The sequence below is a fragment of the Oryzias latipes genome, chromosome 12, assembly GCF_053564925.1.
Source record: "Oryzias latipes strain Hd-rR chromosome 12, Olatipes_Hd-rR_3.1".
NCBI lineage: Eukaryota > Metazoa > Chordata > Actinopteri > Beloniformes > Adrianichthyidae > Oryzias > Oryzias latipes.
The window spans coordinates 30,866,913-30,890,518 of NC_136248.1; the positions used below are offsets into that span (position 1 = coordinate 30,866,913).

The window sequence follows — 23,606 nt, forward strand, 5'->3', positions numbered from 1 at the left end:
TAAACTCTATCCTTTGAGTTTCTTGGTGGTGTAAAAATCTCATATTTTCTTTGCATCATTCCTTCGTTTAGTTACGTTAGTAACTCCTCACTGCACACTTTAGCCACTTTTCTCTCTTTTTTAAAACCTCAGAGTTCAAACCTTCATAGAAGACTACGGTCAGTTTGATGGAAGGAAAAAGATCAAAGGTTGTTGTACGTGTAGTAAACTACGAATGGCAGGCTTACAGCCAATCAGGACGGAGAACACAAAAACGACCTGGGCAAAGTGTTTCTTGTGAAAATGCTGACTCAGCAGGTCACTAAAGATGCTGGAATTTGACTCCACTGCAAGAAATGATTTCTGCTGAAAATGTTTCACAAATAAAAATCGGATCTGATTTTTCCAGCTTTTTTTTATCCATGTTTTTTTCCCTGACGACTTCAGGAGGGTGGAGCGGGTGGAGGAAGCTCTCAGGTGTGGAGCGGCCGGGTGGAGGTGATGCTAGGACCTCGGGTGTGTTCTCACCATGGTCAGCGTCATGCGGTCGATCTCGTGTTTGTCTTTGGTCTTGTGCTGCCTGAAGGGGCTGTGCCTGCAGAAAGGGGAGGGGGGGGGGGTTAGACAGATACTCCACATGGTCCAGACAACGAGAGACCCCCCCCCCCCCCCCACACACACACACACAGTCTCCCTTCAGAGTTAACCCAAAAACACCCAGTTTGAGGTACGATGCTTCGGTCCTGCGTCTGCAGATCCTCAGGTTTTACACATCGACTGTATATGAGAACTGGACCGAGCGACTCCTCCACCCTGGTGTTCTATGTACCAACAGCACATCAACAATGAATCCTAGAAAAACTCCAGGTGGCCCATCCGTGCTCCTGGACCTGTAGTCTGCTATCAAGTGGCGGGGGTGTGGCCTTCCAAAAGGCTCACGCCTGATTGGTCTTCCAAAGAAAACCGGACTCAGACCAATCACTGCTTACTGCCTACGTCTGGCTCCAACATGGCGGCGTCCGTGTGGCGACTGAATTGACTTCACTTGGTTGGAGCCGGAGGGAAACGCTTTTCCGTGGACGACGTCGCTCAGTCCAGTTCTCGCATACGGTCACCGGCTGGACGACCCAGATCTGCAGGATCCGCTGCGGCGAGTCGGTTCTGGGGGGTTCTGACTAGGTCTGCTGGTTCTGACAGATTCTGCCGGGTTTGCTGCTGGGAGTGGGCTCTGGTCAACTGTGAAAATGTGTGTGTGTGTGTGTGTGTGGGGGGGGGGGGGGGGGGGGTTAAACTGAAAAAGAAAATCCACTAAAACTGAATCTGAATTTGATCTGGAAACAGAATATGATGTAAAAAAGATTCTGGGAATAAAACCAACATTTCCTTCGTTTATTCCACGTCTTTTTTCATAGAGTGAGATTTATCCTCCAAAAACGACTTCAGAAAATTCTACTTAGTTCCACTTCATCTATTGATTTCATTTTGCTTAGGAATAGAAAAAAACGGTTTGACATTTCCAGTAGAAGATCATTTGATTTGATTAAAAGTTTAAAGTATTTAGAAAGAATTTAAACGTTTAGCAGAGAGTGAACGACGGCGTTCACGTCCCCGAATTGGACCCCATAATCCAGTTTGATTATTTCATCTAGATTATGCTTTTAATCCAGATTAGCTGTGAGAATTAGGTAGATTTAAATCTGCATATTCCATCATAGAGGCACTGTGACGGCGTGCTGGCTCGGCCTCGCCGTGCACGCCCACACGCAGGCGAGGCGCGTTTTCACGGCAGATCAAACAGCTGCACTCACTCGCGGGTCAAACCCACGGGAGGCCGGAGCGCCGCGCTGCGCCGCGCCGCGCCGCGCCATAAGAGGTTTTGGAGCAGACAGTCAGGATGAAGAGGCCTCTGAGGAAGAGGAGGGGGCGGAGCTTACCCTCGGAGGAGCTTGAACAGCATACAGCCTAAAGAGAACCAGTCTGCGCTGCTGTCGTACGCCGTCCCCTTCTGCAGAACCTCCGGCGCCATGTAACCATGAGTGCCGCTGCGGAATGAAAGACAGCTTCATCGCCTTCATCCTCATCCTCACTGAAAGTCTGCAGCCGGATGAAGACTTACACGCTGGCGTGCGGCTTTTTCTTGGAGAAGTCGCAGGCCAGGCCGAGGTCGGAGATCCGGACGTGGCCGTGCTCGTCCAGAAGGATGTTGGCGGGCTGCACACACACACACACACACACACACACACACACACACACACACACACACACACACCCACACACACACACACACACGTGAGGGGAGGCTGACACTCAGGATGACAAACGTCACAGGATCGAGTCCCTGATGAAGATGTGGAGTGGAGGAGGGGGAGGGGCGCGCAGACGGAGCGTCTGTATGCTGCTCCACTGTTTATTCAAACCTTCAGACCTTTGCAGCAAAATGAATCCATTATTATGGCAACCAGTCCAAACAGAGCAGGAGCAGAGTCAGCCTGAAAACGTGCACGTGCCTTCACGTGCACATGCATGGGAAGAAGAGTGTTCTGCGCTTGTAGCCGGCGTTCAGTTCCCTACAGCATTTCATGACGCCATTAATGTGAGCAGCAGTTTAGAGATCAGACCTGCTCTGAGCTGCAGTGCCTGCAGGCGGCCACCAGGTGTCGCTTTTCTCTGTCGAGCAGAAAAACTCAAGAAACTTTGGCGTCTTTAGACTCAACTGGTTTGGTTTCCTCTCTGCTCCATGTTACCTGTTAGGAACATGCTAGCCGCCGTTCTTACAGAAAACTATCAATGGAATTCCTGCTACAGGTTTAATACCTGATGCAGAATTCTAGATTTAGATCCTTCTAGAACCTCTGAACTGGTAAAGGAGGAGGACATAAAAAGCCTCTGACTGCATTTAAGGACCTGGTTTCTCCTTAAATCTAGAAGCTTCTTCCTCAAAGATCTAGCGGATCTGGATCAGGCTCTACCTTCAGGTCTCTGTAGACCACGAAGCGGTTGTGCATGTGTTCCAGTCCCAGGATGATCTCGGCGGCGTAGAAACGCATCTCCTTCTCGCTGAAGACGCCGTGCTGAGACAGATGGTAGTGCAGGTCCCCTCCTGCACACAAACGCACACACAGAGACACAAACATAGAGACACACACACAGAGATACGCACACAGAGACATACACAGAGACACGCACACACAGAAACACGCACACACAGAGACACGCACACAGAGACACACACAAAAACACACACACAGAGACACGCACACAGAGACATACACAGAGAGACACACAAGAGACAGACACACACACAGAGACATACACAGAGACACACAGAAACACACACACAGAGACATACACACAGAGAGACACACAGAGACAGACACACACACAGAGACACACAGAAACAGACACACAGAGATACGCACACAGAGACATACACAGAGACACACACACAGAGACACGCACACACAGAAACACACACACACAGAGACACGCACACAGAAACACACAAAAACACACACACAGAGACACGCACACAGAGACATACACAGAGAGACACACAGAGACAGACACACACACAGAGACATACACAGAGACACGCACACACAGAAACACACACACACAGAGACACGCACACAGAGACACGCACACAGAGACATACACAGAGAGACACACAGAGACAGACACACACAAAGACACACACACAGAGACATACACAGAGACACACAGAGAGACACACAGAGACAGACACACACAAAGACACACACACAGAGACATACACAGAGACACACAGAAACAGACACACAGAGACACACACACAGAGACACGCACACACAGAAACACACACACACACACACAGACACGCACACAGAGACACACACAAAAACACACACACAGAGACACGCACACAGAGACATACACAGAGAGACACACAGAGACAGACACACACACAGAGACACACACACAGAGACATACACAGAGAGACACACAGAGACAGACACACACAAAGACACACACACAGAGACACACACACAGAGACATACACAGAGAGACACACAGAGACAGACACACACAAAGACACACACACAGAGACATACACAGAGACACACAGAGAGACACACAGAAACAGACACACAGAGACACACACACAGAGAGGCACACAGGGTCATCACTGAAAACCACTGGACAGAAAAAAGGCGGAGCTTGCATGTGGGGGCGGGGCTTGTCCTACCGTTCATGAGGTCCAGGATGAAGCAGAGCTTGTCGGGGGTGTGGAAGGCGTACGTCATGCAGACGATGAAGGGGCAGTCCTGCAGAGACAAACACAGACTCACTTCAACGGACATCAGAACCTGGATCCGTGTTCAGACAGGTTAAAGGTCGGTGGATTTAAAAGGGATGCGTGGGGGCGGGGCTAGAGCCGGACTCACCCCGGTGCTGACCAGCGACAGCATAATCCTCTCGTTGAGCGCCAGAGTCTCCCCCTGCTTCATCTTGATCCTCTTCTTGTCCAAACACTTCATGGCGTACCTGCAGCAGAACGCCACCCGTCACAAACACGTCCGTCTAAAGTTTGGCGTCGATCCGCCGCCACCTCCTTACATCTTCCCCGTGTCGGCCTTCCTACAGCCGTACACCTCCCCGAAGCCGCCGCGGCCGATGATCCGGTGAACGCTGAAGTCGTTCATGGTCAGCTGGGGTGGGAAGGGGGGACACGTCAGGTTTGTGAAAGACGCTCTGACACATGAATCAGTTTGTGACCTCAGCGGCGCCCTGAACCCCAGAGGGCGTGGGGCGGGGACTCACGTGGATGTTTAGCTCCACGTTCTTCCACTGGCAGAACCGCGTGAACTTGTCACTGCGGGGGGGGGGGGGGGGGGAGCAGAGAGACAGAGGGGGTCATGGGTGGGGTCGTCATGGGGGGGTTGTCACGGCAGAGCCGGGGAGAGCTGCACACCTCACCTCTCAATGAACTTCTGGAAGATCTTCCCTCTCAAGCTGTCGCAGATCTCCACGATGTACGGCTGCAGAGGAGCAGAGAAAGCGTCAGCAGGTTCCCGCACTGCAGGATGAGAACGCCAGGAACTCGACCGGAACCGCAGCTCCATTCCCTTCCAGCAGCAGAACTGCAGCTGCCGTCACCTCAGACAGAAAGACTCTGGACGCCGAAGCTCCAAACGTCACGAAGTCGCCTCGACGTTTGTTCAGGTAAAAGCGACTCTAAATGCGCCGTGTGGGAACCTCAGCAGAACCGGCAGTTCCGTTTCATCAATCCTGACTACCAGAGGCGGAGCATGAAGCACTGATGCTCCTCCTCACGCGTGGATAGTTGGAGAATTTACGGACAAAAGCCTATGACCTCCCGCGACCCCCGTTAGTGTCACATGAACCCGGGAGCGCGGCCCCAAACACCTCTCACGAGAATGCAAGGAACCCGAGGGACCGGGAACTCTGACGGGATTCATAGAACTGTAGTTAAAAACGTTTGATTTTCAGCTTCAAATAGACCTGCAGTTTTTAGAACAACCTCTAGTGGGCGACAGCTCTGAAAAAGATCCTAAAGAAGCAGTAATTCTGAAATGAATGAGAAAAAAAAAAGATGTTCGGACCCGCAAGATCCTGGAATCTCTTCCAGTCTGCAAAATGTTTAAATGTCTGGATGCTCACAGGCACAGCTGTGTAGGAACACCAGCGAACAGCGGGTGGCAGCACGGCGGCGTCTCATTTCACCAGATTAAGACGCTTCTCTTAAGTCTTTTCTCGACTTTCCCTCATTCTCATGGAGATTCACGGTTTCTCCAGAAACGGAACCGCCGGCCGTCCAGAACCTCTGGAGGACAAATTCCTTCATTTATTGGAGGTTAAGGGTCACGTCTGTCTGGAGACTCACTTTTATCATCGTTTTCCTGTTTCTCTTTCTTTATGCTAGCATCTTTTTGTCGCTTAACTCCTCCTACATTTTTTCATCTATTTCAACCGTTCAACTGTTCAAATGTTCAGCTCTTTCAGCTTTTTCCAGCTGTGACTTTTGGTCCTTTAAATCCTTGAACTTTTCAAGATATCCCAGGAGTTTTGCCTCCATTGAAATACATGGAGAATCCTTGGTGCAGAGGCTCACCGGTTCGATACCCGGCTCTGGCATTTTTCACAAAGATATCTTTGTAGTTATTGTGCTGTTTTCACTTTTATGGTCAACTTTGATCTTTTCACTCTTTAACCCTTTAAGTTTCATTTTCATTCAGCAATAAAGCATCAGTCCTGCATTTTCATTCTGGTTTTTAAACAGGATTCTGTTTTATGTGAATAAATGTTGTGTAAACTTTGTTCTCTTTGGAAGCTAAAAAAACATCTCCCGTTTCTACCTACCGTGTATTTGTTTTTTTATTTCTTTTCTTTTGGGGGAACTTTGATGCAAACCGTCGTTTTGCGAGTCGTTTGGCGTTTTTACGTGACCCTGCTGAGCAGCCTGGATCCTCAGAGGCCGCTTGGCTTTTATTGAGGAAGTTTCTCCAACAGAACTTTTGATTTTCTTCCCCTCGTTTCCATAAGCAGGAATATTTCTCTCCGGAGTCTCGATAAATCGTAGCTCCTCAAATTAAAGCGCCGGTAACTTTTGGCTGGAATCATAAACGGCCGGTTAACGCGCCCCCAGAGGATTGTGGAATTGAAATTCCTCCCTCCTTTCATAAAGCGGCAGCCCACAGAGGGACCATCAGACGCCCTCTCCTGTGCGACCGTCCGGATCGAAGGAGATGCTTCCTCTGTGGGGGGGTCTGGGGGGGCCCTCAGCTAAACTCTAGCTTTGCCTGCAGCACAGGAGCTGAAGGGAAACAAAGAAATCCTTTCCGGATTGATTTCAGATGTTCTGGTTTGTTTTTAGAGTCAGACGGGTGCACCCCCCTTCAGTTTCTCTGGACGTTTGTGGTTTTAGCTCCGTCCAGGACCTCAGCAGACCTTCAGCAGACCTTCATTCAGTTTAAAGTCAGAGTGACGCGTCAGAGAAGGAAAAGCAGCTGACTAGATGAAGATCCAATAACGTGGAAACACCCAGCAGATCATTTCTGACGAGTTAAAAATGAAGCTTTGAACTTCAGTTTTAGTCTGAACGAGCCTGAAACGGTCGACGAAGATTCAACTTGAAGCCAAATTCTGAATGTAGAAGCAGCATTAAGAGAAATGTCCAAACATTTGTTATTAAAGCTCATTTCTTCGCCTCACAAACCGATTTACTGCTTCCTTCCATCCGAATTCAAATGTCAGTTTTTCATGTCAAAACAAACGACAGATTGTTGAAGAACTGCTGCCAACGACGGAGTATTAAGGTCACCCTAACAGAAATAAATATACAAAATTATGAGAAAAAGCCGTAAAATTATGAGGAAAATGAAACAAAAAAATGAAGTGAAAAATTTAAATCTTACAAGAATAAAGTTATAAGGGATTTTAAAAGAAAGGAGCAAAGATATTAGGAAAAAAGTCAAACTTTTATCAGAATAAAGTTGGATTTTATGCTTTAAATAGTCTCATCTTCCATTTATAATAGAAAAACTTGTGCTTTATTAAATCTAAGCTTCTACATTTAGCTTTAAAATGTTTAAACAAAGACAACGAAACGTTACCTCTTTTTTGTGGTCAAACCTTGAATCCGCTCTTTCCTCGTAACGTTAGGACTTTACATCATAAATGAATGGGTTTTATTTTCTTAAAATGTCGACTTCTTTCTCAAATTTATTTCTTCGTTCATGGTAACAGAGCGACGCTGCTGATGGCTTCAAACTAAACTTTAACAGACAAGAAATCAGGTTTTCCAGCGGAGAACAACTAAATCTTCGCTGCCTCCATTTTTCCTTCAGCGTTTTCACTTGATCCGATGTTTGGAAGGAAGTGGATCGGTGCCGCGTGAAGGAGACGACGGGAGGAAGCTCGCCACGTGTGAAACTCTTCATTAACGGACGTCATCAGGTCCGTGCATGTGCTCGTGCATGTGTGTCATTTACACCCGGGAACGTGAGACCTCGGTCATCACGGATTCCTGTCCCGACTCGCAGGCTTTCATCTGAGCCCCGTGACGGGCGTGCGAGCGTGTGCACCGGCGGCGGCGGTTACCTGGAACAGGCTTGGGGGAACCTGCTTCTTGGCCAGGTGGCTCTGCACGTGGTCCACGGCCTTCTTGGAAAAGGGCTGCAGACACAGAGGAAACGAGAAGACGGCGTTTCGCTTCTGCTTTCTCTGAGCGTCCCCCCCCCCCCCCCCCCCCCACTCAAGCTGCATCAGCTGGGTGTGAGTGTGTCGCATCACTTCCCCTTCAAACCCCCCACCTCTGGAACAGCAATGTGCTAAAGCTTCTGTGACATGTGAATTATTCAGCTTTCATGCAGCTTGCTGTAAATAAATCAAGACTTTAAACAAAAAGCAGAGAGCCGTTGGTTTTACAGAGGAACCCAAACTATTCCCCCTGATGTCACCTCACACCCCCACTATAAAACTGAGGACCGAGGAAGTGGATAAAAAGACGGCGTTGATTAAAACGTGACATGAAAGTCTGGATCGGGCGAGCGGGACAGGATCTTCAGGCGGCGGCGGCGGCTCCTCACGTGAGAGCAGGACAGCAGCTCCTTCATGATGTAGACGTCATAAATCTGCCGGCTGCGGCTCAGACGCTCCTCCTCCGAGTCCAGCTTCTCGTACTCCTTAATCTGAAAGACAGAGGCCAGAGGGGGGGCTCTCACTGCGCTTCCTGGGAGGAAGAAGGTGGATTACCTAATCCCTGACCTAATCCCGCCTGTCAGACGTACCTCTTCGTAGAACTTGAGCTGCGGCACGGCTTCGTCGATCTCGTTAAAGCAGAAGTCCTTGAACAGCAGGAAGCCTGGAAGGACGACATGAGGAGAAGTTATGGAGGACACAAACACATCAGCTGCTGGCAGATGTGTTCAGCAAACACACAGACCAGTCTGATGACTTCCAAACAAGACGGCCCAACTTCAAAGTCCAAATCTGATCGTTTTGACTAAAGTTACTTTTTCAGAGATTTATCAAAGAAATGAGGAAAATGTTCAGATCAAACCTGAAACCAGAAGCATCACGTGACCCAACCTACATCCACCAATCAGGACACGTCATGGAAAGACGTTTATCGCGAGGTCGTTGACCCACAAACCCCAGAGCTGCAGCTCCGGCTGTGCACGAGGCGGCGTGGAGGTGTCCACGTGCACACACACACGCACAGACCATAATTAACCAGAACAGAGCCGGGTATTGATCCTGCTAAGAATTACTGGGAGTGGGATCCTCAAAGTCGCTGCAGACGGATAACTGTGCTGCAGCGGGTCGCCTCTGAGGAGGGGGGGGAGGGCTATGATGCCTGCAGAGATGAGACGCTCTGTCGCCATGGTAACTGCATCCGTGGCTGCTAGCTATGTGTGAACACGAGTGGAGACACGGATGAGACGTTCAGGGGGTTTAAGGGTGCTGCCCCGCCCCCCAGCTGCTGCATGACATCATTCCAGCATCAAAGGCGTCACAGCTGCTGCCGTTGTCAGGGCCTGCATGTTGCGTGCAGCTGAAGCAGCTCCGCACTGATCTTCCCCTGATGAGCAGATTTAAAGTCTGATGGGATTGTCGGCGACCTTCTGAGCGTCACGTAACGCCGCCAGGCCCTAACGGCAGAACACGGGGGCCACGTCTGCTGAACATCGGTCACAGACGGTTCCCTCCGACAGCAGTGTGTCATCGGGATAATTTAAACATCAATAAAGTTGAATTGGAATTGAGCATGAAGAGTTCAAGCGGCTCTAACCGCTGCATCACAGCTGCATCTGTGACTAAGGGTGTATTCAGACTGGAAGAATCCATCCAGACTGAGTCCTGAACCTTGCCTTTGGTCTGCAGTCAGACTGCTGCCAAGCGGAGATTTCTGTTCCGGACCAAAGATTGTAAACAAAACCGCATGACTAAAGACCTCTTCAATCATTGGCCAGGAATTGAGGGGGCGGGGAAGAAACAACAAGAGGCAGAAATCATGGAAGTCCAGTGCTTTGCAGGCCTTGTCCTATAGTTCAAACTTTAAATTTCAGACCAGTTTTTATCGTCTGCATCGTCAGGTTGAACTCTTTTTACTGCTGCAAGGCGGTTACTATGGAGACGTCAGCTATGAAGGTTTGCTGACACGTGTGTACGACATACAGGATTTAAGAAGCCATGTTTATCACGTTAGAAGTGAATTCATCCGATCACATTTAAATGAGTTGCTGTGTCTCATCTTTGTGGTTTATGGCATTGTTTAAAAAGACTTCATAAGGAACTACAAGGTCGCTGTTAGGATGACGTCACAGCGGCGACAGCCGCATAACCAGACACAGAAAAGCGGGTAAGAAGCGTTTTGTGTCTGATAACACGCCCAGTGTTGCTTTATATCTGGCGCGGCTCATCTGATGCGTCATTCCTATTCTGTTAAAGTCGCCTACGGTGGCCCTTTTGGTCCAGTTGCTCCGCTCCGAGGACGGATTGTATTCAGACTGAGGAATGTCAGAGCAAACAGAGAGCGGTTCCCGGTCCCGGACCAGGATCAGTTTGGGTGTATTCAGACTAGGCCTGCACAATAAATCACAAATTTATAGTTATCGCGATTTCAATCTGTGCAATATCCAAAAGTCTGCAAAAATCGCAATAAATGGTAAACCTCAAATGTTTTAAGACAATCTTATGGCAGCTTGAACTATTTAACGAATCACGTAAGTCCCTTTGACCAATCAGATGGAGCTTTTATGTTAGACGCTACCCTCCTGATTAGACGAGGGTCATTTGGAGAACAATTTAAGGTTGTTTGACTCCTACTCAAATTAAGCTTTTGCAGTGAAATGTAAACTTTTTTTCTGTTGCTATTCATTCATTTTTCCCAAGTTATACAGTCATCGCAATATTGAACACAAATATCGCGAGTTTTCCTCATATCGTGCAGCCCTCATTCAGACTGAAAAGTTGTTCCGGATTATCGGGGGAAACGATCTGGTTCACTTTTAGGAAACCAAATGTGTCCCGTCTGAATCCACCCAAACCGTTTTAAGAAAAGAACGTGTTCATTTATATAAATCTTTGATCACCATAAGATCTTTGTTTTCCTTCTGTAAAACTGTTTTCTATAAAGGCTTAAAGTTTGAGAATTTCAACAGAAGAGAAAAGTGTGAAAATGTTCATGTGTGCCAAAGAAAAGTCTATAAAGTGTGTAGTGAGGAGTTTTACAGCCTTAAAAACATCCATCAATATGAAAATAAAGATGAATTCTTTGTGGATTTCATTCTCACAGGTTTATTTTTAAGTGAGGGAACACTGTAAAGAGGCATGTTTCTGTTACTGTCCTGCCCGTTTGTAGTGGGTTTTTTTTTTTTAAACACCAGGGTTTGATGACATCACATCCTGTTTAAATAGCAAACACTTAAAAAAACATTCAAAGCTGAGCTGAGAGTGTTTAGAGGACTCTAAAGAAAATATAACAAGGAGTCACTTTAATTAACGTGCAGTAAAAGCTATGCAGGACTGTACAGGTGCTGACATTTCTGTCCAAATGTGACATCTTAACATGTTGCAGTTGGACGCCAACATGAGCGGGTTCCTCTGAGTCTGGGGGAGGTTAGACGGCCGCTATCGTGGGTTCGCACTCCTTCCCGTGGGCTCTATCGCGGCTGCAGACGGGACGCATCACTTCCCCTTTGCTCCGCTGCAGACGCTCAGGCCCGTCCTCGCATGTCGAGCGCGCAGCAGGGCGTCCGTGTTTGCAGAAGGGTGCCACTGAGCTGACAAATCCCCCCCGCCCACCCGCCTGCTAATGAACGAGAACAAACAGGTTTTAACGGCGAGGACTGAACATGCCAGCGAGGCGTCAAAGGGGGGGGGCAAAAGGCGATCCTTACATCACCCAGGATTAAGCGTAATCTCTGAACACTTCAACACTGCCCAGCTAATTCAACACACGGCCTCTCTCCCTGAGAACACACACACACCTGGAGCAGACATGTGTTCCTCGGAGATTCACCTCATTAGTGAGATCACCTGAAGGCTCTAAAAAACACCAGGCGGCTCTGTGTTCTGTCACCGGGTCCAACTGACAAACACGGGCGCGCGCCGCGGCGTGCATGCACCCCTAACACAGGTCTGGGATCAGCGAAACCACCTTCAAAACTAGTACAGCACGTTCCTGAAAACCTGTCAGGAATGATCCTCCAGACGACAGCGTCTGTGTAACCGGAACGTTCCGACAAAAAAAAAAAAAAAAAACTCTACCGCAAAACTTTTTCCACCTTTAGCTCAGTAGATTCAGTTGGAGTGGGCGGGGCTTTTCCCACACCTTTATTTGGTTTGTTTTGTTTTCACTGGAACAGACCAAACCCCCTGAAAGTGCCCCTTAAGGGGGTGGTACCTCCTAAAGCAGTAGGTACTGAGAGACCCGTTTGGTCCACGCCAGGAGGGTTCGTCACATAACTCATGTCAGCACCACGTTCTGGACCTCAACAGAACCAAACCATCACAGGAAACACCAGCCGCAGTCCGGACCGGTTCCTTCTGAGAGCGCCCCGTTACTTGGACTAATCTAACCTCTGGTCAGATTTCTGCTGTGCCGTGAGCGTCTGCGCCTCACCTGGGTTTGACCCCGCGTGTCTGGAGATAAGATCTGAGCTGGGAATAAAACACGGCTGGCTGCCTTCCTCCTGACACATAACAGTGATGGAGCGGACAGAGGACGCTGCAGCGTCAACCTTCACTCTGCAGGGACGCCGCCACGTCACTCCAAGCAAACACCGGAGGCAGAGAAAGCCGATTACAGAAGAGGCTTCCTGCAGGTTTCACATTTGACTCCAAGTCTGTTTAGTCTGATTGTAATCAGCTTAAAGTAGATCTTTAAGACTCACAGAGTCCTGATAAAGTTGAGCAGACCAATCACTACAAGAGTTGGAGTTAAATAAGCAGAGCAGAGGTCACATGATGGTGTGATTCTATGTAGAGTCTATTTCATGACCATTGACTGTATCTGAGGTCTGGAACTGAAGCTAGAGTCCCACAGACTTCTATAGAGAAACAAACAGCTGTTACTCTGCCATTCTATTGGTCATTCTTGTGGCTCCGATAACTGAAGTACTTCTGAAGTACTTCAAGTTACAAACTAACCAATCAGATTGCCTCAGTAAAAGTAGGTGGAACCTGCTGGTCACCACGTCCAATGTCCAAAACGTTTGATTTCGTGCAGCCTGCTGTCAAGTAGTAGCAAGTGGTGGCCTTCCAACAAGCCCACTTCTGATTGGTTTGCCACAGTAACGTCGACTCAGACCGACTTCCTGCTTACGTGGCTCTAAAATGGCGCCATCCGTATCACAAAAAAATGGCCACTGAATTGACTACATTTAGCTGGAGGCGATTTTCTATGGGTGACATCCCAGCCAGTTGCTCCAGGTCTCAGGTACAGTCAATGGTCATTACAAAAAAAAGAAATGTGTCGTCTGCATAGACTCCAACCTTTTTAGGGAAATATCTCCTTAGAAACAGCGAATGAACATGTGCACCTCTGCAGTTCGTGTGTTGTATGGTTGTCCTGAAGGCAAATTGTTTTACTGAAAGAAATGGATTTAAATAGAGTTCAATTCCGTTCAAAGCAGACCTAAACTTTCTCAAATGCAGAGTCCGTGTGTGTTAGTAGTATTAGTAGACATGGGGCTGGGTTAATAAAAATCGATCAAATTTGAATCAATTCAAGCTCAATAAAACAATAATCTATCCATAAAAATAAGATATTCATCTTTTGTGCCTTTCCTTTTCCGCAAACCTAAAGCTTAACAGCAGTAAAGCGAACGTCCGCTAGCTTGATGCTAACGTATAATGGAATGTCCCATAGGACGGCTAATGCTAACAATTGTTCAACCTAAACAAACATTTCTGACAGCTTTAGAGACTCATAGGCAGGAATTTTCCAAACTGTCTTAAGGAGGGAAAATATTTTACAGTAACCTTTTGTGGCTTTTTGCTCAAATCTTGTGGAATAAAGTGTAATGCTATAGCGCAAGCTAGAATATTATTGTATTTCTATACCAATATTTTTAAATGTGTAAACCGTGTAAATTCATAATTGTATCGAATCAAATTGAGATGATTGAAAGAATCGTTCCAGACCGGGGAATCGAATCGGTTCTGGAAGTTATTGGTGATATTCAGTCCTGTGGTAGACAGTGCAGTAAAACTGTTTAAAGAAACATTGTTAGCTTACTACATTACAGAAAAAGTAACTACCAAATCTTTTATTTTTTAAAACGCTGTTACTGACTCTTGAACGTTATGCAGCACTTTGAGTTGATTTAATGAACTGTTCAAACCAAAAACAGTGATTATGGACCCCAACGATGGAAAATGATCGTTTTTCAGGTTGTGAGACACGAGACTTACTTCAAACTCCTTAATGTCAATGGCAGGAATGCCATGTAGAGAGAACATTATGACCAGAAGAGAAGAATTTGTGGAAATCCATAACACAAGTATGGGTGTTTACCAAACCAAACATGGGGAAAAAAGAGCGTTTTCTTTCATGTGACGCGGCCGTCGTCATGCTTCGAGTCCTGGCGGGTGGTTCCACTAAGCTCTTCTTCTCAAATGTAAATGTGAACTTGTTTCACTGCTGCTCCGTCTGAGGTGACAACGGCGTTAACATGAAGACAGAAAAGGTTTCTTATGGAGGGTCGGGTGAGTCAGACGATGACTTGACTGTTGCATTAAACATTTGCTGACCTTTACAGAGCAGCAGAGAGACGGCGTCTGTGCATGCATGATGGGACAGAAGTGCATCCCATTTAAGATTAGTAAACAGTGTTCCGTCTTCTCTGGGCCGGGCCGCTCTCCGGCGCTGTTTATCAAGTGCAGAGGCGACGTTGGCTGCAGGAATGCAAATTGAAGAGCTTTGACAACTTGTTTCATGCGTCCACGAGGTGAGTAATAGAGACAGGATGAAAGCATGCTGAATAAATCCACCATCAATCAGCTACAGGGTGCGGCGCCATGAGTTTTCACTGCTTGGTGTTGCTTGACAGCTCGCTCTTGTACATCAGAACGACAGCGGCAGCTCCTGCGTCCGCTTGGCTCCAACAACAGATCGTTTCTGTGTTTACGCGGCGGATGCCGGCAAACATCCCGGAGCAAACTCTTTGTTGAGTTAAAGCCAATTGTTGAAAGCAGGCATGATGCTGGTTTGAACGTGAGCTGCCCGTTCCCAGCGGGCAGTGAACGCCTCTTACAGTGACATCAAGAAAAGACAAAAGAATTCCTATTGCACATTTTGTGTGCTTTAAGAGAAACATTAAAAACGTTACAACAAAAATACGATAAACATTTGAGGAGTTAACATAAAAACTAAGGCTGTCATGAGTAACTGAGTACTCAGGTATTCGCAATCTGTCCCAAAAGTACAAGTATGAATACTTGTGACGTCAGATATCGCGAATTCGCAATCTTCATAAATCTAATAGTTTTATGGCCTCTAGAGGTCACCATAGTTAATGTTTAAGGGGCGCCCACCTATTATGGCCACTAAGGGCCACCGTAGTTTGTGTTTACGGGGCGCCGCCATTTTTGAGTTGCGGTTTTAGAATCTTGCTAAAAGTTTCTTGCCTTTTTTTTTTGACGTGGTGCAGACAGAAAGTGAAAATGAAAGAATTTGTGATCGTCTCCCCAGCGTGGAAAGAGTTAGTTCTGCTGTTATTGGAGGATGAGTGGACTGAGTGCAGGATTCACAGTTTGTCCACGTGTGTATTTTTGTCAATAGTGTAGATGAATGAAGATGTGCATGTGGAGTTTAATATCGGTTATGTCTGCACAATGGAATACTTTGGACAATAGTTCAGTAGTTTGATGCATTTTCTCCCCCAAAACATTCTGTATCGACAGTTTGACCGTTCCATTGGAACGACCAACAGCTACACCAAGGGACATTAAACTAAACAACAACCACGTTAATGCAGTGACTTTTATTGCTACAAATAGAGCGTAGTAAAAATACACTTCAGATAATGTAATTATCGCTCTAAAGTGCAAAATAATTTTGGATTTTTAGTACTTAACATGAACCACGATGTACTTTGGTTTCTAAACCAGCAACAGAACGTCCAGTTAAAGGCCTCAGAACTGGACTGAGGGGACCCAGTGTTTTGGTCCTAGTCAGAACTTGAGCCGCAGAGTTCTGAATAAGTAGATTTCTGGGGGGGAGACCAGTAAAAACAAAGTTACAGTAGTCAAGTCAACTGAAGATGAAGACACGAACTAGTTTTTCCAGATATCAGATGTTGTTCATGTTCAAGGATTAAGTGTCACTAAACCCTCCAGATGTAAGCAGAGAAGCACAGGCTGCTGTTGTGTTAGCTAATCTAGACAATATGTCGACACTATAGACACAAGCAAAGGTCAATTCTAATGGTTTTTACTAAGAAACACAAAGAGGTCAAAGTGCAGCGTCTTCTCTTTGCTTGTAAGTTTGCTAAAACAAACAGAGATTGTGCATCAGTTTCTTTTTGGTGTGTGTTTAAGCACAAACACAATGATAAACATTTGTTTACGTTAGACAGCTGACGGTCCGGTCTAATAACCAGGAAAATCCGCCCGTTTCGATCTGGGACAGTTGATACGGGTTTGTGCACATTCCAGACACCTGAGGGCGTCTACGCCTCCCCCAGGGCTGGAAAACGCCGCGTCAGCACTACCATCTCTCAGTGATAACAGCATGTTTGCATCAATACTTGATGGTATTACAGTAGAGCTACTATTGGCAAAACATCTAAGAAGATGTTAAAAATGACTTTTTCTGTTTGAGATTCATTTTACCCTCCAAGATGGAAAAGAACAAAAATCTTCTGCGTTTATTTCAGTCAAATTTCTTCCATAGAAACTGTTTTTTGTCTTCACGTAGCAAGTCAAAATCCCGCGGCACACCAGCATCCAAAAAAAAAAAAAAAAAAAAAAGCAAAAATTCATGGTCTGTATTGATCGACAGCCCCCCCCCCCCCCCCCCCCCCCGCAATCTCACGTGGATTTTTGTGATAATTGTGGCAGAAAAAGCAGGAAGTTGCAGCTGTTTTTTTCTAAGAAATGAACCACCAGCTAAAGATGAGCTTTAGCTGGTATTTTTGTTAGAACTGAGCGACTTTATCAGCAGGATTAAGAACAAGGAAGTGAAGACTTTAACCACTTCTGATTGGTCAGACTGATGACATGTGATTAAACCTTCAAGAATGATTGGCGGAGACAGTTAAAGGGGCGGGACTTTTTCTTACACAGTTATAGCTGCAGCTAAATCGCGGTACCGTGATTCTTATCAAAATGTCTTTAATAGAATTAAATAAACACAAAGAAAAAGTAATTTTAAGATCTTTTATATTCCTAACTACTCAGTGTTTTATCAGGGCCTGTTTGGATGAGCAAAGAGCTGATTTCCTGGAGATGGGAAATGTTTTTAGATCAGTGAATGAGGGCAATTTCTCCACGGCACACTGGTTGAAAAACACTGCTCTAGAAGACCGGAGTTCATCTGTTTGGTCCAGACCAGAGTTCAGGTGAAGTCTCACAACTGCAGAAAGACCTGGACCAGACCAGGACCAGACCAGAACAAAACCCGCCAAAGTGGATGGGTCCCAAAAGACACAAAGTAGCCAAAAATCTTCCAGACTGAGCTGAAACATTTTAATTTATTAAGATAAATTTCAATTAACCCAATAAAGTGCTTTTTCTGGATGTTTTTGTTTTGAAAGAAGTCTCAATTTGTTTTTATTGAAGGATCATAAATGTATCAACCCTGTTTCAATCATCTATTTAGGTTTTTAAAATGTATTTTCCAGATCCTGTGGCCTTAAAACCAACAGCTATCTTCCTTTTTAAAGTAAAGTTTAGATCCAGATTTAGATCCAGACAATCATGGATCTGTTTGTCTAAAAGTGGATCCATCAGAATGGAGCGATTTCACAATGATTTGAAAAACCAAATACTGGGAAATGTAACTTGAGCTTCATTTTCTTTATAAATGTTAGAGAAACTTTCTACTGAATGAGTTCATGGGTTTAAAATGCTCAGGCGTCAATCATCTGCAGCTGAAAATCTCTTGCTCAGAGGCAGATGGAGAACTTTTTCTCCAGCTTGGAGGCCGAGCGTCTCTGCAGTCACTAATGTGTGAAAACACAACAATCGCTCTTCATGCAGGCGGCAGCAGCTTCTGCCTTCAGGGTCAAGTGGAACTTAAGTGCTGTAACTTAATGGAGTTGTCGTATGGATCTCCATCCATTAGGCAACCACACACTTGTGTAGTAAACACATTACACAGCAGCGACGAGGAGATCAGTCGGCAGAGGAGATGGTTCTGATGATAATAATAATAATAATAATAATGGATTGGATTTATCGGCCCTTTTCCAGATGCTCAGAGCGCTTACAGTGAATGTCCATTATTCATTCACACTTGGTGATGGTGAGCTAGTGAAGTAGCCACCGCTGCCCTGGGGCAGGCTGGCAGAGGCGGGGCTGCCAGTACGACCTCTCTGACCATCACCGGGACATCCAGACGCATTCACACACCAGTGGAGGCAGGGAGGGGGAAGTCTCGCCCAAGGACACGACGACGGTTGACCGAGGGGGAGCGGGGCTCGAACCGCTAACCCTTCGATCACTGGCCGACCCGCTCCACCACTGCCGGGGTGAGTCGGCTGAGGAAACTATCAGGACATCAGGATTCCCATTCATCTGCTGTGCGCCACGTTTCTACGGCAATAAAAGCAGATTCATTGAAAGGTCTTCACGCTGGAAACACGGCGGCAGAAACGCTGCATGATGGGATCTGTAGTTCATTTGTTTCCAGCATTGCATATCGCCGGGCCATTAATACCAACAATATAAAATGACATTGCGTGCCGGATATAATGGCCCGCGGGCCTAGAGTTTGACACATGCGACGGGGGGACATCCGGGGTGGAGGGGGTTGCCCATGAGGCCCTATGGGGCTAAAATGGTCATGTGATCACAGGTTGTACATCTCTGACAGTTAAAGTGGCTGGGTCAAAGGTCACATCTGGACCCCTCTTTAATCACTGGTTATAAAAGAACAACTGGATGTACCGCAAATTTATCGTTATCGCAATATCCAGCTCTGCAATATGTATATCGCAGAAGATGGCGGAAATCGCAATAAATTGTAAACCTGAAATGTGTTCAAACAACCTTATGGCAGCTTGAAGCATTTAACGAATCAAATGAATCTCCTTATGGATTTGACCAATCAGATGGAGGCCTATTACGTTAGATGTTTGTCACCTATGTCGACGAGGGTCATTTGGAGTATAATTTTTAAACTCTTATGTTTTTACTTATTTTGCTATTTGTTTATTTACCGCAAATTATATCGTTAATCTCTAATCTCTAATATCGCGAGTTTTCCCCGTATCGTGCAGCCCTAAAATCCCCTGAACGTGTGCCGCCGGAGCACGCCGGTGATGGGGGGAGGTTCCTGTAAAGCAGCGCTCGCCGTCCTGTTCGGGTGTCACTGCGTTCGGCGCCTGCAGAGCTGCTGTCATCCGCCCGGCACAGCAGATGAACAAACGGGCAGGTGGCCGCGCGCAGAGATAAACATGGCGGCGGTTTTCCGTGAGCGCACAGAGGCCGTTTCATGTTATTGCTCGTCTTCAGCAACCCCCCACCCCCGCTTCGCACACACCTCCAATTCTCATCACCTTTTTTATTTCTCCTTTAATCAGTTTCATTTCTCCCTGTTGACAGCACACCCCCCTCCAAAAAAAAAAAAAAAAAAAAAAAAAAAAGAGAAAGGATGGCAGCAATTTTGCTGAGGTTGCCACAGCAACCGCAGTTGCCAGGCAACGCACAACTCCCCATCTTCCATTCCAGAAGTCTGACAGATGGAGAGAGAATAACGAGGCAAGAGTGACAGAGCCAGAGAGGAGACGAGGCCACGTTGGGAGAAGAGGAGGAAGGAGAGAAGAATGGAAGGAGAGGAAGAGCTGCGAGGCGGACAGGCGTGCATGATGCAATCCCAATCGACTCGTCGATGACCCTCTCTGCGGATGAAGCCGTTCTCCGCCTGCAGCTCCCGCAGCCCTCCGCTTCACGCTTTCTGCTGGTTTGTCTTTGTTAATAAGCCGCTGTGAAATCGGCGGAGTCGGATTATGAATCAAAGGTCGCGTCAGACTGTGAAGGAGAGCAGGTGCGGGTCGGATCCAAAACAGAACCGTCTCCAGATCCATTCGGGGCCATCTTTTTCTCTGACAGGACGCCTGGCAACCACGTCATCATCACACAATAATACACACCTCCATAACCTGCTTCATGTCGCCTGCAGGGCGCAAAGCTCTGGACACGCGTGTGTCGGCTAACAGGCGATGTGAACATTTTTACCCGGGTGGAAACGGCAGAGAGCGGGTTTCAGAGTGGATGCCACTTCCACTGAAGCTGATGAGAGATGTGAGGCCCGAATCCAGCAGGCCCACGGCAAAGCGGAACCGAACCAATCAGCTAAAGAGGCGGAGCGGGCCGTGACTCAGGGCGGGACCGAACAGAGCCCACAGGTTTCACATGGACATGATCTGACAGACACGGAGGCCTCGGACACACATTCTGAGCACCAAGGCCTTCCAACAGAAGCTGATCACTTTGTTCAAATCCAGCATGGAGCCAGCATCAGTCGGTTCTGCAGCATCAAACACTTTGCTGATGATCAAATGTTTTTAACCTTTAAACAACTTGAGCAGCATCTTGTTGCTGCTGCAGGACAGACGAAGCGTCTGCAGGGTTTTGATGGTTTTCCACTTTTTTCTGAAGTTTCAGATGGAATGAGCTTGGTTCTGCTGAAGTCCTTTTCTCTGCCAAATATAACCATTAGCTCAAAATTGCATTTCTGAACATTCCTTTAATCAAATCGTTGCGAAAAAGACAAACATGTTTTGGAAGCTACGGCCACAAGCGGCCTGCTCCACTCCATTCTGATGCATCATCCACTAGCAGCAGCTTCAAACCGACCCGGGTTACGATCATGGCTCAAAACGTCATAACGGAGGAAAACGGATCAAAGGATGATCGGAGTGGGACTTTGAACTTCATTACTTCTGGTTTCATTAAACCACAATTGAAGCTGGTCAACAGAAACATGTTTAAACAGAAACAGTCCATTTCTTACGAGTTTATGTCAAAGTTAAAACAATTAAAGCCCCACTCCCAGCATCCTCTGATCTGTTTCCAAAGCGTTCCCAGTGGCTCTTTTAATTATGATTATGCTTTTCCAGCCAGAGTCAACTAACGTGTCGTTTTTATTAGGACTTAGTTTCTGCAGAGCCGAAGAAGTTCATCGGAAATTCCCCTCTGAGTTGTGGGCGGGACTGCTGGCGGGCAGAAATCCCACTCCTTCCACTCCTCGTAGCAGAGAGTTCTTTGTTTACACGCTCTCCCGATAGCTTACAGCCCCTCACTCCCCCCACCTAACATTATCGGTGCAACAAAAATGGTTTATCCAGCTCTATCCATCCGTACAGTTTAGATCCAGATTCCAGCTCGGACGAGGAAAACAAAGACATTCCTGGATCTGTTCGTCTGCAAGTGGATGCATCGGAATGGAGCGGAGCTGGGAGCTTGTGGCCCCGCCCAGCATGTTTTCTACAACACAAATACAAGCTTTTTCCAACTGCTCCTGATTCACAACAATTTGAATAAAGAAATATCCAGAAATGCAGTTTTAAGCCTAACTTTCTTTATATTTTGTCTCCACTATCTGAGAATTGCCCCGAGAACATGTTAAAAACCCTATTTTCATGAGAGTGGGTCTTAGGTCAACAGTGGAGTCGTTCTGCAGTGGAGTCTGGTCTGGTCGGTCTGGTCGAACTTCTCTCAGTTGATCCCCGAGGATCTGGACCTGCATGCAGATGTTTCTCCTCCTAAACTGTAGGGGGCAGTATCCCTTCCTCTCCATCCACCAACAAATGGTCTTCTAGAGCCACAACTGTTTTATATTTTTGTCTATGGTCTGTCTTTATAGCACAATGACAACACAAACTGTTACATAACTGACTTTGCTTTAGAGCAGAACCTCACGGCGCCACTGTGCTCTGGATCTCCTCTGCAGCCACAATCGGCCCCTAAACTTTCACTTTCCCTTTTTTTTTTAAATGGTCTGGTTTGTTCATTGAGTTTCCTGATCTGGATTCCTACACTAAACCTAAGAAAACCTCGGTTCTGGAGGATGAAAGCATTCCAGCAGCAGCCTCTCCCTCCTGACCTTGGTTGCCATGACAGTCAGCGAGGCTCGTCGAGCCCAAGGACGAGCTGCTGTGAGGGATAGAAACCTGCTGCAGGTTGATTCTGCTGTGAACAAACTGTAAAAAAAAAAAGTAGGAGCCATGGACTAGAGAGGCAACAACAAACGTCAGCGCAGAGAGAGGTTCTGATCCGGGATTTGGGCTGTGGAGTAACAGGAGAACGATTGTCCGCTCCTCCTTCTGCGTGTTTGCAAATGAACGGCTCCCAGGTTCTGCAGGCCGTGTTTGCATGATGTAAAGTGTGGCAGAAACAGCTACCTCTTGTCACTAAAGCCCCACATTTGACATTCAAATGCTGCCTGTCACGCTCCACACCTCTGCAGTCAGAGTTTCAGCTGACCCAGAACCGGTCTGAAAGCAGGCAAACAAATCCAAACGCAGCTTCTGAATCAGCTGTTTGAGCTGCAGCTGAAAATCCAGAGGAATCCAGAACAGGCCTGGTTTTTGACCGATCTGTCCTTGTTCTGACCCAGCTTCGATGGGATCACTCGCTTAGTAACCCCGAAAAGCCTCCACCACTGTGACGGACGGTTCTGGAGCGCCGTGTGGTCTTTGTTCTCACAGTTGGAGATGAATTTTGCAGCTGGTTCAGACAGAAAAGCCTTTCTGAGCCCGGCAGAACCCGGCGGCCTCACAGACGTGCTCACACCACCGCATCAGCAGGACTCAGCTGCTGGTTTCACTCTCATCACACTCTACAAAACAACTTCAACACCATGTGTTCCCGCTGACCCGAGGTGACCTTCGTCAGACTTTAGGGGATGTGAGGAACCACAAAGAGGATCCAGTTCTGGTTCAGAGCTGAAGTTCTGCACGAGCTGTTCCGGATGGACTTTACAGATTCACACATCAGGAACGTTTCAGGAAAAGCAGAAGATCCAGTAAACGCTCTGGTTCTGATCAGGACCGTTAAGGTTTTCACCTGCAGTCTATTGATCAGTGATCAATAGACTGCAGGTGAAAACATAAAAAGCTAATATTTGATATAGTTTTTTTTAATAAACGTGTTCATTTATTGATTACTGCTCCTCACTTCATTGAAAACTGAAGTGAGGTCAAGTTCTGACCTGCAGACAACCTGACCTCAGCTTATTCAGCTGCAGAAGGACGAGGACCCGAAACGACGTCTGCAGACCTTACAGCACACGGAACTGATAAAGATTGACAGCTGTCAATCAGGCAGCAGAAGCAGGAAGGCCGACCTTGGCCAACGGACAGAATCTTTTTATTTCACAGCATTACCATATCATTATAATATTAAAATCAATTATTGACGATGGCTAAAGTGATTGGTCTCTAATCATATCG

General features: G+C 46.9%; 1 protein-coding gene across 1 annotated transcript in view; it reads right to left on the reverse strand.

Annotated features, from left to right (window-relative positions):
- The window catches only part of grk3 (G protein-coupled receptor kinase 3), a 48,151-nt gene that overhangs the window by 5,270 nt on the left and 19,275 nt on the right, over positions 1–23,606 (reverse strand). The window contains exons 3-14 of the mRNA XM_023960437.2: positions 8,769–8,842; positions 8,568–8,669; positions 8,080–8,154; positions 4,936–4,997; positions 4,780–4,831; positions 4,576–4,667; positions 4,404–4,503; positions 4,205–4,283; positions 2,949–3,079; positions 2,096–2,190; positions 1,914–2,021; positions 508–574 (exon numbers count right to left, since the gene is read on the reverse strand). Of these exons, the coding sequence (XP_023816205.1) occupies positions 508–574; positions 1,914–2,021; positions 2,096–2,190; positions 2,949–3,079; positions 4,205–4,283; positions 4,404–4,503; positions 4,576–4,667; positions 4,780–4,831; positions 4,936–4,997; positions 8,080–8,154; positions 8,568–8,669; positions 8,769–8,842 (1,037 nt within the window). The remainder of the gene's footprint in view (positions 1–507; positions 575–1,913; positions 2,022–2,095; positions 2,191–2,948; positions 3,080–4,204; positions 4,284–4,403; positions 4,504–4,575; positions 4,668–4,779; positions 4,832–4,935; positions 4,998–8,079; positions 8,155–8,567; positions 8,670–8,768; positions 8,843–23,606) is intronic.